This window comes from Lepidochelys olivacea (assembly GCF_965140295.1).
Source record: "Lepidochelys olivacea isolate rLepOli2 genome assembly, chromosome: 1".
NCBI classification, from domain to species: Eukaryota; Metazoa; Chordata; order Testudines; family Cheloniidae; genus Lepidochelys; species Lepidochelys olivacea.
In genome coordinates, this window is record NC_140411.1 from 42,284,079 (window position 1) to 42,297,685 (window position 13,607).

General features: G+C 40.4%; 1 protein-coding gene across 2 annotated transcripts in view; it reads right to left on the reverse strand.

Annotated features, from left to right (window-relative positions):
* Positions 1-1,776: 1,776 nt before the first annotated feature.
* The window catches only part of ZDHHC20 (zDHHC palmitoyltransferase 20), a 75,995-nt gene continuing 64,164 nt past the window's right edge, over positions 1,777-13,607 (reverse strand). For both annotated transcript variants that reach the window (XM_084631326.1, XM_084631325.1), the window contains 5 exons: positions 13,415-13,541; positions 12,119-12,208; positions 10,106-10,221; positions 9,409-9,486; positions 1,777-7,826 (listed from right to left, as the gene is read on the reverse strand). In XM_084631326.1, the coding sequence (XP_084487452.1) occupies positions 9,449-9,486; positions 10,106-10,221; positions 12,119-12,208; positions 13,415-13,541 (371 nt within the window). In that variant the 3' untranslated portion in view covers positions 1,777-7,826; positions 9,409-9,448. The remainder of the gene's footprint in view (positions 7,827-9,408; positions 9,487-10,105; positions 10,222-12,118; positions 12,209-13,414; positions 13,542-13,607) is intronic.

Consider the following 13,607-nt stretch of genomic DNA (forward strand, 5'->3'; position numbering starts at 1 on the left):
TTCAAATTTTTCAAATTTTGTCAATAAATAAATGCAGAGGCTCCAGCATGGCAGGGGGGAGCACAGGCCACTGGCTGTATTAAGGTGGGAGATCACCCTGTAGCCTCCCCACCCGGGACATGGACACAGTGGTGAGACCACACCCAACCCTGACACAGTACAAGGCCGGGGCCTGTGCCAGAAACACCCTGGGGCCCCGCTCCTCTGCACCAGGAGTGGGGCAGGCACAATCCAAGTATGGAGGGGCTCTGTGTGTGGTGAGAGGATTCTTTTTTGTACAGTCTGGGTACAGGCAGTTCAGTAGGGGGATCTGGATGCAGAGGCTTTTGGGGGGTTGGTTCCAGGTGTAGGGGCAATGGGACTCAGCAGGGGGATCTGGGTGCTGTGGATGCTTGGAGGGGGTCTAAGTGCAGCTAGTTAGGGGGCAGTGACAATGGGGCTTGGATGTGGAGGCTCGGGGTCATATGGGGGGCTCACTGGGGTTTGAGTGCAGGGAGCTCTGGGGGGTGGTCTGGGTGCAGGGGGGTCTAGATGCAGGGGTTGAGGTTCAGTGGGGGGGGTTCAGGTATGGAGGGTTCTGGGTGTACAGTGTGAGGCTTGGCAGGAGTGTCTGGGTATGGGAGGTCCAGCTGCATGGGGGAACAGCTCCCCATATAGTGACCCCTGCACCTGAGGAGTGATGGGGGCAGGATGCTGAGCTTTCTGCAGCTGGAGGAGGTTGCTAGGGGTGGGTCTGACAGCCCCAGCCACACCTTGCAGGGGGCGTCCCATCTGCTCCTGGCTCAGGGTAGGAGCCGTTGACTGGGGTGTCCCCAGCCCTGTGGTGATTCATGTCTCTGCCAGCTGCTCCAGGTGCCAGAAATGATGTACCTGTGCAACTAGGGAGTGGTGCGTGACTGCTCTTGCAGCTTCCCTGTCAAAGTCATTTTTCTGCAGGAAGTAAAGAAATCTTCAGGGGACATGAATTCTGTGCACATGCAGTGGTGCAGAATTCCTCCAGGAGTATGAATTTAAATGACCACTATTACTAAGCTTTAATTACTATTTGTTATGTTGTTATAGTACCTGAAACACCAAAAGGCCAAATTGTACTATCACTTCATAATGACCCTAGTACTGGCAAGGGGCACAATAAATTAACTAATATAAGTAGCTGAAAGCCATCATACACTTCCTTTTAAAACTGAGTTTGTATTTCAGAATCAACCTGTTTAGTTTAATGTACAACAGCTGACCTATTGGTATATTTTCTTTCATAGGGATAAATTCTGTTCAAGAGGAAACAAAACTAATCATCAGTTGGACTAAACGGTGTCACAAAATAAGCCTCCAGCTGCTTAAGTTACACCCTCCCTCCCCCCAAAAAAGTGAAACAGTTGTTTTGAGTACCCTGTAGAAAATAGATTTGAGCTACCCCTGAACTATTCTGAATGCATATTTGTTTTAATTCTCTATAGTGGCAGCTCTGACTCTGAAATTTCAGAACCAGATTTTCCTTTAGACAGATCAGTATGATGATTAAAACAGGATGGGTCAGAACTAACAGTTACCATGTTGTCATTTGCTCCTGTTTTGGACTGTAAACCCTGTGGGGCAGTGTGTCTTATCGGTACTGTAAAGCACACCATGCATATGGCCTGTCTCTAACAAAATTAGAGAGGAGAATTTTGTCTTCCCTTTACAAAATGTTTTAGATTTCCATCAACAGGTCAAACAAGCTTCCCTTGCTGCCACATAAATGCACACTTAAACAGTTTATTTTCAGAATATTTCACATTCTTTATTTAGTCACTTTTGCATTCAGTGAGGTCATGTCATAACTTAATATTTTACCATTTAGGAAAAGAGGGCCCCAAAAGGTGCAAGTTTTGCCTAAACCGTGAATTGTAATTTTAGATAAAATATGTAAGTCTGAACTTTGATTTACAAAAGTCTGAATGCAAACATTCAACATTAAGTAATAACCTAAGAGTACAGTGGTGGAAAATAATACACATATGGAGAAGTTACAAGGTATGATTAAAATATGAAGGAACTCAGGCAGAATTAATTTTTGTTTTTTGTATATTTCATTAATTTATAAAAGCCCATTTAAAAAAATCACTTCAAAGTATTAAACTATAAATGGCAACATGTTTTCTTTGTGCATAGGAATGTTCCTACTGGCAACATACAAAAAATACAATGTGTCATTTATTACATATTTATTCTTGTATAATTAACTTCAGATAATTAATAATTATTTTCAGTGTGCTGCGTACACTTGCAATTAACTACATGGAAGTAAGATATTTGCAGACACCCAGGATTTTGCCATTACAGTGCACTGTAGATGACATGCCCACTGGCAAATACAGGAGCTGCAGAAATAACTCAGGGATATTTATTTCACAATTTAAATGGGACAAATTCTTAATAAAGGACTAGCATACATGAGTTTTATCTATTCTCTGTCTGAACCATAATGTAGACTGATCCTAAAAATATTACCGTGAAATCTGATTTTCTTAGAATACCTGACTAGAGCTGATGCAGCAGGAAGAGCTCAACAGAGGTATGTTGAGCACTTAAGTATATTGTAACCTAAATAATGTAAACAGTATGAAGTCAGGAGATCCTGATACTCATTTCCCAGCACATTTGCATGGGTGCTATGCATTCATCTGAGTTTCTGCTGGTAAATCTCATCTTCTGAAAACCAAGTAATTAAAACAATCTTGTAAACATGGTCAGATTCTGCTACCTATTAGAGACAAGATTCAAGTAACCTCTGCAAAAATCAGTTTTATTAAGTCTAACCTAAAACAAATTTTATCATTAATGTTAAGATGCACTATAACTACATTCTGCATTTTCATTACAGATTATGACAGCTCTATACTAAAGAAAAACACACATACAAAAAGCTGTCCCTACATACAAAATAAATGGATAGAAATGAACTTAGTAAACATTTTCAGTATTATACTAAACTTTACATACTGCAGCTTCTCTTTGGTATCAATTAGTGATACTGACAAGATGCCCTGTGTGTTCAATATCTAATTACATTTCAGGTATGGTGAACAATGGTTCCCGGGCGATCTGTTTACAGATATTTCAGTAATTGAAATATTTGGAGTCTTTTTAAATGGATGGCTGAATCCCTAAAACTTGGTCTGGGTTCCACAAACTATACTGTAATGTAAAACTTCGTATTCAGAAGATACTTCTGAATTTGGTTGGTTGCTGCTCAAACTGAAGACTGACTGTACTAGCCTTATCCTTCATTAGACAGTCTGGCAATAGAAATTAATGGTTACTTACAAATGCTACTTCCATTCCACTCCTGGGGTTCCACTGAGCTGAAACTGCAATGCTTCAATGATGCAGAAAAATGTCCACAAAAAATTACTATAAACATACTAAAATCTGTTTCAAGCATGAACTTAGACTTGAATAGTACCTGAAAAATTTAGATACTTAAAACTCAAAGAAGTGCAAGTGTTAGTGTGCCTAATTCTGACATATGCTGTGCTAAGAGTAGCTTGTTACCTATGCATGCCACGCAGTTTGGGTATGCTTACTAACACATTAGAGTGTACTTCCTCAAATCAGACAGCTACAAACTTTAGTCATGTCAAAAGATTTCTTCTAGAATTACCTAGTAAAAATCAGTCAGCGGAAGTCTGGGATCAAAGATTACTTTTTATAAACTACTGATATCAAATTCTGAGATAGATAGCATGTCTCTGTTTCTACATTCATCATACAAATTTGCGAAGAATCAGAAGACCACTATTTAAAACAGTCTGATTATGTGGTACAAATTGTAAATGCAGCTATTGTTACATAAGCAAAAGCATTCCAAATTGAATTCAATTCTCTAACAGATTCATTTGTTTCATCTTTCCCCCTTAAGGGTACTTCTTTATCATCTTAAGGGTTCAGAAATGGAAGGAAACCCTTACACAGGAAGAGAGAAGAGCCTTATGTCAGGCTTTTGCCCTCAAACTGGGAGTTCAAAGCATATTACATATATGTAATACAATACAGCTTTAAGAAACATTAAGCTCACTGATTCTAATGGTACCAATATACTCCAGCAACCAAATAACTGGAATATTATTTGGGGCTGCATAGTGGAGGGATGGGAAGGCTTAAGCATTGGAACTGCCAGTCTACTGCTGCGGCAGCACTGTAACGTGGCTTGTGTGGTTGCGGCAGAGTGCTGGGAAAGAGCTCTCCCAGCGCTCCAAAAACCCACCTCCCTGAGGGGTGCACTCCCAGCGCTGGTGCTCTGTCTACACTGGCACGTCACAGCTCTGAAACTTGCTGCGCTCAGGGGGGGGTGTTTTTTCACACCCATGAGCGAGAAAGTTGCACCGCTGTAAATTGCCAGTGTAGACAAGCCCTTAGTTGTCATCTCAGTATTTCTGTACTTGCACATATTGAACAGCTTTTATAAAACACAATCCAGCACTCGCTATAATCACATTGTCTCAAGAACACATCCACTGATCCTGAATGGGTGGGGTTCCCTTGATGCAGTGACTGGAAGTCTCTGAGTGGTTGAATAGAAAGGCCTGGGCTGAAAGGACTTGCTCAGTAGGTTGCTCTCACAGATTGTCCTGCCTCTGTAAGGCAAAACGTGGAAGCAGTGAGTTTATAACTCCACTCAGCAGCAAAACAGCTTCTCCCCCACCCCATCTCTCTCTTTCTTGCCAAAATTTAATTTATTCCTGGCTCTCTCCCCTTCTGCCTTTAATTCACTTTCCTTCACTCTTGCCTATGCATGGTGAACTGCCAATAGGGTTGCTCTCCAAATGACGGCCCTGAAGATTTGATCCTGTTTCGTGCTGTACCTGTTGTATACCCAGAGCCCCTATGTCAGTTCTCAAAAAAGACAGCAAAGGTGACTCCCTGTATCAGAGAGATGCACCACTTTGGCCAGTGGATACTATTTAGTTCTATGAGCCCATAGCTTGGCACCCTTTAAGATCAGTTTCATGGTATTTCCTTTCCATCAATATTGTCTTTTTTGTGGCAATCACTTCTCCAAGAAGGGTGAGCTGAACCAGGGGACTCTTTGTTGAACCACCCAATGATGTTTTACATCCCGTAAAAGTGGCCTCAGATACTATCTGCTTTTACATCCAAGTACAACTACTCCTTCACCAGAATCAAGTGTGCGCTACTCTCATACTAGTCTTATCCAAAACGTCAGAAAAACTGGCATACTATGGCACTAAAAATCTATCTATATCTGTATCTAGATCTATATATCAGGAGCACCAGTTCTGTATGGAAGTCTCAATTCATCATTAATGGCTTATCTGAGATGCAGAGGAAAGAATGCTCCCAAAGAAACTATTGCTCACTGGAAACCACACACGGACATTTGGCTTAATCTCTGAGGGCTTGTCTGTACGCAGCTTTTGTACTGCTTTAAATTGTATCAGTTTAGAAGCCAATATAGTTAAATTGGTGTTACCCTCTAGTGTGGATGCAATTATACTGGTATACTAAACAGATACCATTAACGCAGTGTTTTTAGACTCTTAAAGGCAGTACTGTTAAGTAGGAAAGCTTGCCACAGTAGAGACCTAGGTTCTATTCCCTGCTCTGCCAGAAATGACCCTCTGCAACGTCTTCGATCTTCAATTAGCTCACCTGTAAGATGCAGAGGGAAATACCCATAGTCACGTTTTCTGCAGTGACAGCTTGGGGTGTTTCACAGCCCTTAACACCCATCAGTGGAAGAGGGGAGATGAAATCAGGGTCTTCTGGTTCTCAACCCAGTGCACCTTTCCCCTAGCCATAGGACATTTTGATGGGGCGATCTCTCTTTTCAAACCTAACATGCTGATTGCTAGAATTTGATGACTTTGTTTTTTTATTTTCAGTTAAGCAGAAGTTGCCAATATTTGAGACGGGCTGAAAGATTTCAGGGAAAAGGGGTTTGTAGCTCAAAAGAAGGCACATTTTTTTTGTGAATTCTGAAGTTAGTAGGTGCTACACTTTTTAGACAAAAGTAGTACAAAATTTGGAGAGACATTTTGCAAGACTTCTGAAAAGTGCAATTTTGGATAATTAATTTCCTTCCATAAGTACACTTGCTAGTGACCAGAGCATGCTTAAAAATTCTCAGATCCATTCCACTTTAAACAGTACTTGAAAATATAAAGGAGTAGGTACTGTTTTAACTCCAGAGAGACTGTGAGAGCAAAATCCTGCCCCAACTTTAACCTTAGTGTTGCCATAAAACACACATTCGGTTTTGGAAGGAATCAGCCCAGGGACAAAGACATACAGGTTGGTCCCTTCAGCCCTGATGGACTGGAGGCAGCAGAGCAGTTGCAGTTTCAAGCGGACCCAATTGCACTTATTCAGGATCAGCAGATACCATATAGTGGAATAAAGAAATTGACAAGTAAGGGACATTTTTCAAGTTTGCTGGGTGCAATGTCAGTACCACCGAAAAATAAATATCATTAGTAGTCTTTTCTAAATAGGAGTAAGAAATGTGAGTATGTTGTTTGCTGTGGGTCTCGAGCTTTGGATGCACTATATTCCCTACATAGGAAAAACATAACTTGCCTTTCGTGAACAAGATAAAGAATTATGTAAAGTGCTTATTTCAGCTATTTTTCAGTCACTTCCACTTAAAATGGAAGTAAAAACCAGCAGACTAAAGCATACAACAAACTTCCAATGCATTCCCCAAATGCATGATCCAACATTTATATTTCATCACAGATACTTGAACTGTGTCTAAATGGTACTTTAGAGCCAACAATAAAAAAGCCCACCTTCTGTCTTTATTAAAAAGCTAAAGCAAATATAAAACAATATTTATAAAGCATCAAGTGTTCAATATAAAAAGCAGTAATCTCCTCCAGTTCCATTTTCTAATACAGTACAAAACTTACAATAAGATTTTTGCTGCCACTAGGATCTTGCTGCTCTGTTACTGCCTTGTACATCCCTTCTACACCCCTTAACAGAAAAGTGTACTAGTTTGTTAGCTCCTTTCTGGATTGACAATGTTTTGTATGTTGAGAGGCAACTGTAGGAAAAGTAAAATTGTTGTTTAGGTTACTATATCTAAATGGAAATTCACTTTACGGAGTTACATTCCTGATATGATTAAAGAAATCAAATTACTAGGGGGCCCAATCCTGAAGCAAACAAGTGGAGCCCAAGTGAAAGAGCTTTACTTGCTTGGCATTTTGCTGCAACAAAGCACGGCTGAAGGAAGGAGTCTTTAACCCACACAGAACTACAGAGCCAGGGTACAGGGGTAGTAAGCGTGTGATCAGCCACCACTGGGTACTAGGAAAAGATGAAGATACATCGTGCTGCTCTTCCCTTACATGGTGTTTGGGCCACGTGTAGCTACATTGTGGAGACTCACTGGCCATGCTCTGTGTTTGTGGGCAACACATCCACTTTTCCCCTTTCTTGGTCCCCTGGAGACCTGCTATGGAAGTAACTTCTGCAGTGCACAGGAATATGGGATCTGCCTGCTTGGGTCTTGGCAGATCTATCCCCCCAAAGCAGCAATGCACAGTTTCTGCTCTGTTTGGGCTTGCTCACCCGCGCAGGACACTTCAGGATTTGGCTCTTTTGTAGCAGTATATAAGTCAATGTTGCATAAATGCATATTAATAATCTTAAGGCATCTGTCTTACTTCCCTGCTCTGCAGCAGTGCTTCCAAGCGTTCATTGTACTGTACAAAAACAATTTCTCATAAATCTTCTTTAACATGTTCACACTGTTCCATTTTACTGAGCAACATCTTCCAAACAAAATTAATATTCAAGCACAAATGTGTCGCAGAAACCTAATTAAAGGAAATAAGTTAATTAGTGGAAGTGTAACATTAACTTTAATAAAAATGTAGATCAGTTTCTATTTAGGAATTATATCTACCTATCTTATAATAAGTTCTACAAATAAGATTTTAAAAACATGTAATTTCAAGCTCTCTGCCTAAGGTAAGGCCCTGATTCATAAAAGTACTTAAGCATGTTCTTATCTCTATTCAGGGCAACATTTAAGCACAAGCTTATGTGCTGTCCTAAGTAGCGTTGCTTTTCTGAATCAGTTGTATTCTCTTCCTACAACGGTTACCCAGCTTCCTGCAAAGGACCTCAGTCTCCCTATTTCTCCTGCTTTGGCAACCAGGGAAGTGCAATGTGGAACTTACAATACAGGACGCCAATAGATGGTCCCCCTAAATTCTCTTTAACAACATAAAATTGTACATCATAACTAACAACAAATAACAGTTTTGTGTCTGTATACAATCTGTTGCTCTTACGAATACTTTCTCATTGCATTTTCCTTACAGAATTCCACCAGCTTTTTTTAAAGTCACTATTACAATCTAAATTAGTCATGGTAAATGTACCCAGGAAATACAGAGTTTTCATGTATGCAGCAGCACACCTCATATTTCTCAAATATCAAAGAAGAAAAGTATATACAGAAACCATTTCATACACAGAAAAATAACATCACTGTCAATCTGAAGTGTGACTAAGCAGAGCCATTTGTTCTGTGTACAGAGATCGCTCACTGAAGCAGGAAAGCAGAGATCGCTCACTGAAGCAGGATCGCTCACAAAGCCCTGGCTGGGATGATTTAACTGGGAATTGGTACTGCTTCGAGCAGGGGGTTGGACTAGATGACCTTCTGGGGTCCCTTCCAACCCTGATATTCTATGATTCTATGATTTATCTCACACCCACTGCTTTTCTGACTTCATAAGCAAGAGCAAGACAAAACAATATGTTGTTTAGGAAAAGCTGCTCCAGAACTTCAAGAAAGCATTTAGCCTGGAATTGCCTCTGCAGCGAGTTCCTTCCACTGGTGGGTAAGGCTGGAATTCTTTGGCCTGCTCGCAGACCAAACTGTGGGGAAGGGCTGAGTCACCTCAGCCCACAAATCCACTGTTATGGGGTTTTCACCTCCTATCCACTTCTCCAGTTCCATCCCCTCCTGCTGTTATGGCTCTGTCCCAGGAACCTCATGCTCAGCTCTACAAATGAGCCTCCAGTTCATTTATCCACTGGACTCTATCCTTAAATCTACCCTTGCTCAGGGAAGGCTGAACTGAGTTACTATCAGACCTTAATTACTTCTGAAGCAAATAAATCAGAGGATGGGACTATTAAGAGGCAAGGTTCTCTGCTGTTTAATCAGACAGAGGAAGAGACTAGCCATCCCCCATATTACTCTGCAGACAGAATGCTACGTAGAGCTACACCTCTAGCACTGCTGATGCACCGAAGAGAGAACTTTTTATTAAGAAGCTTTGAGAAGTTCTCCGAATTCACAGACTGGATATTTTATGGCTTCAGATGGCCAGAAGTAATTTATTTGCTGTTTCTGTGTACAATAATCAATTACATTGATCTTACCTTTTTCTCATTGAGATAACTGGTCATTAACAGACTGAGATCAGCTTTCCAGTGAAACTATAACATGCTTTTTTGCACCTAAAAAGTGAGAGGATCACCATATAAAGTATATATTTCACAAGAGAACAGTGATAACAGCGTCACAACAAAGTTTACAGTGCTGCATATATTTGTCCCTCTCACCAACAGAAATTGGTCCAATAAAGATATTGGCTCACCCACCTTCTCTATTTTACAGAAGTAATTTTGTCCTCCCTTTAAACCAAAGCACAAACCCATCCCAAACGGGAACATCCAGAACAGGAGACTAGAAAGTTGGAACTCTTCAATTTCCTTTCAGAGTAGCAGCCGTGTTAGTCTGTATTCGCAAAAAGAAAAGGAGGACTTGTGGCACCTTAGAGACTAACAAATTTATTTGAGCGTAAGCTTTCGTGAGCTACAGCTCAAATAAATTTGTTAGTCTCTAAGGTGCCACAAGTCCTCCTTTTCTTTTTTCAATTTCAATTTTGGATTAGATTATGATGCACAAATTAGCCTCATTCTAGAAATAAAATATTGACTCGATTCCATTTGACAAATTTTCCACCCATTAATTTTTTTTTTTTTTACTAAACTTTATATTTCAGCTATGTTTTCCTAAGGGATTTTTAAAGTATGATACCAGATGAAATGTGACCCTCTACTTCATAAATTCTACCTGATTTAACATTTTCTTCTTCTGAGCCACCTTCTACCCACTGACTTTCATTGTCCAACAATCGATTTTGTGACTCACTGAGTGGCCTGGCAGGAAAGGGCTGACTGGCTCCAGAGCTGAAAACAGAGTACACAGAAGTACTGTCCACAGTTAGATTTTGTAATAAGCATACAAGTCATAAGTTATTGAAAAATTTAATAAAATTCACTTAAAAGTAAAACAAAAACACCAAATAGCCCAGGCAATGTAACTGGAAATTAAGTATATTTTTGCTCGTTTGAAACCTAATTCACGTATAGACTTGCTTCAGTGAAAATAGCCTCTGTCTGGACTGGTTAAGGCCATTTACTATTCTCATGGGGAGAATGGAAAATTGGCCACTGAGGAATGCCTTGTTCAGAACTCCATGCTGCATTCATCTTGTGATTTCACCTACACGATTGCCATATAAATTACGAAAATAACGTTTAAGTTTAAGCAAGTTCCACAGGTTAGTTATGTTGCATAAAAGAAGTATATTTAATTTATTTTACAAAAGTTGGCTTTTAATTTCTCCAAAGCCCATCTACACTAGAAAACAGAACTGTTGCCAAAATGATTTAAGCCATGGATCTCCCTTAAGTGCTAGTATAGGTTGGACAATAATACCAATTCAGAAACACTTAGTTCCATGTACAGGTACAAATCTTCACCAAGTCTGAATCCAGCTTTCTGAAGAATACTGAAGACAGTTTTGTCCTCTCAAAACTAGCACACTTTTCAATATCAGCAAATTCCTAAAAATCGTTGCCAACAACAGTTCAATTTCCTCAAACAGGTAGGGCTTGAGTGTCCCCTTGTTTATGCATTTATGGGATGATGTGAAATGATAAAAACACCACCAATTTGTTACTTTATACACATCAACATCTTTCTAATCCTTCTCTAAAATTATATTATATTAGTCTTTTCAAATCCCTTCTCATAGGCCTTCAAATTATATTATTTGCTAATCTTTGGAACTTTTCTAGTATGTTCTTCTTGAGAAGTAACCAAATCTGAAAGTGTTCAAGGTGAAGCTGTACCATTAGGGCCCTACCAAATTCATGGCCATGAAAAACAGGTCATGGACTGTGAAATCTGGTCTTTTGTGTACTTTTAACCTATACTATACAGATTTCACAGGAGAGACCAGCATTTCTCAAACTGTGGGTCCCGTCCCAAAAGGGAGTACTGGGGGAAGGGGGGGGGTTGCAAAGTTATTGTAGGAGGGTTGTGGTATTGCCACTCTTACTTCTGAGCTGCCTTCAGAGCAGCAGCAGCTGGCCAGGCGTTCAGCTTTGAAGGCAGCGCCCCGTCAGCAACAGCGCAGAAATAAGGGTGACAATACCATACCATGCCATCCTTACTTCTGCACTGCTGCTGGTGACAGCACTGCCTTCAGAGCTGGGCACCAGGCCAGCTGCTGCTGCTCTCTGGCAGCCCGGCTCTGAAGGCAGCACCGCTGCCAGCAGCAGCGCAGAAGGGTGGCAATACTGTGACTCGCCTAAAATAACTGGCAACTCCCTTTCTCCCCACAACCCTCTTTTGGGTCAGGACGTCTACAATCACAACACCGTGCAATTTCAGATTTAAATATCTGAAATCATGAAATTTACAATTTTAAAAATCATACGACCATGTAATTGACCATAATGGACTGTGAATTTGGTAGGGCCCTATCATCAATCTATCCATTTGTATTTTTGGTATTGGTGTCTATCCCCTTAACACGGTCATGTAAATAACTTATTCCTTTCTTTTTTGATCACTGCTTTGCACTGAGGAGACCTCTTCATTGTGCTGTCCACAATTTTTCCTGAACCCACCCCATCCACCTATGAAGGACTGCAAACTAATTCAGGACCTACCGGTGGGTACAACTAGTTTAAAGTGGCCTTTCAAACTTACACTTAGTTTATTTGCCAGATGAAAGATGAAATGAGACATAAATACAAGCAAGGAAATACAAAATAAATATCTGAAAGTAAATACCTTTTGGCGGGTTCATTTTGGCTTGATACAGTAAGTTGCTCTGGATCCATAATCACCAGGCGAGTTGGAAAATTACAACCATCACCCAAGCTACAACGATGAAGGAAACATTAAGTAAACCAATATTAGAGGTGTATTAAAATGAGCTAGGTAAATCCAGCTGAATAGGTACTTGCATGAAAATCAAATGTCACATGTCAGAACTAGTTAGCTTAAGTGCGACGCTGCACTCCAAACCCCAGTGAAAACAGGAACTGCACATAGGTCTCCTGCATGCCAGTGCAAAGTTCTACCGTTACACTATGTGGCCAGACCACCTAATACTGCAGCCAGTTTCTGTGTTTTTGGGCAGGCCGATGAAATAACTTTTGCCCTTCTCTGCCTAAAGAGATGGCTGTCTGTCATGACTGAGTCGCAGCACCAGACTACAGATTTTCGTAAGAACTACTGAGAGGATTCTTTGGGACGTGACCCAAAAGTAACTGATTTCTTTTGTATAAAAGTGTGTGTGACAGCATGAGAGAGAAATTCACACATCCCATTGTACAAATGTATGCAGATTATCTGGCATTTAAACTGGCAAGAGCTGTAGTGTAGGCAAGGCTCCAGTGGCCAGACCTATTTTTACCACACCCTCGATAAACCTGCTTTTGAAGCCAGTCTAAATTAAAATGATAGAAGAAAAAAAAAAACTGATCTGGCTGCCAGAGGCTCATCTACGCTATAGAGCCTAGCAGTTTTAAACACCCATTTAAATACAGGTTCAGCTGAAATGGTATTAAAACTGGTGGGAAATTATTTGTCAATTTCTCTACCACAGACAGAGCCTTGTATTGCTTAGTCTCGGAACATTTTCTCCTAATACTTTTAATCTAATTATGTGTGGTCCACACTGAAGGCAAAATTGTCTCAGCCATAGCTATTTTTAAAATTGTTTCTAAAAAATGTCATCTTACATCAGTGTTCTTTGTAGCATAGATGAAGCCTGAGAGTTCACTGGTCTGGTCTTTTGTGTTACTGGGGTCCTGCTGTATGTAAGGCACCAGCCCACTGTCATTTGAAACTGTTACCATCTTTCTAAACACTGTTCAAGAAGTGTTTTCAACATCTCAGTTTGGCAGGGCCCTAAGCTCCCTTGTGCTCAGGGTTTAACTCTTCAGATTATGGTCCTCAGTGAAGTTTGTTCAGCTGCTTACTGTACACTTTCATCCACTAACCCCTAAATTCCAGGAGTTATGCATAGTTTGTTTGTTTTTTAAAAGTAGTGGAATCCATGGGTCCCATAAGGGTTGATACCTTGTAAAAACAGGCAGCAACCAATACTTCTTTTCATCTCCAAAAACCTCTTTCAGATTTTTGCTACATCCGAGAGAGAAGCCATTTTTGTCAGGGCCATTTCGAAATGTGGGTGCCCGGAATGCTTCTATTTAAAAAAGGAAATTAACAATTTTAAATAAAGCAATGTTCTTCAAAAGCATGGAACTGAACC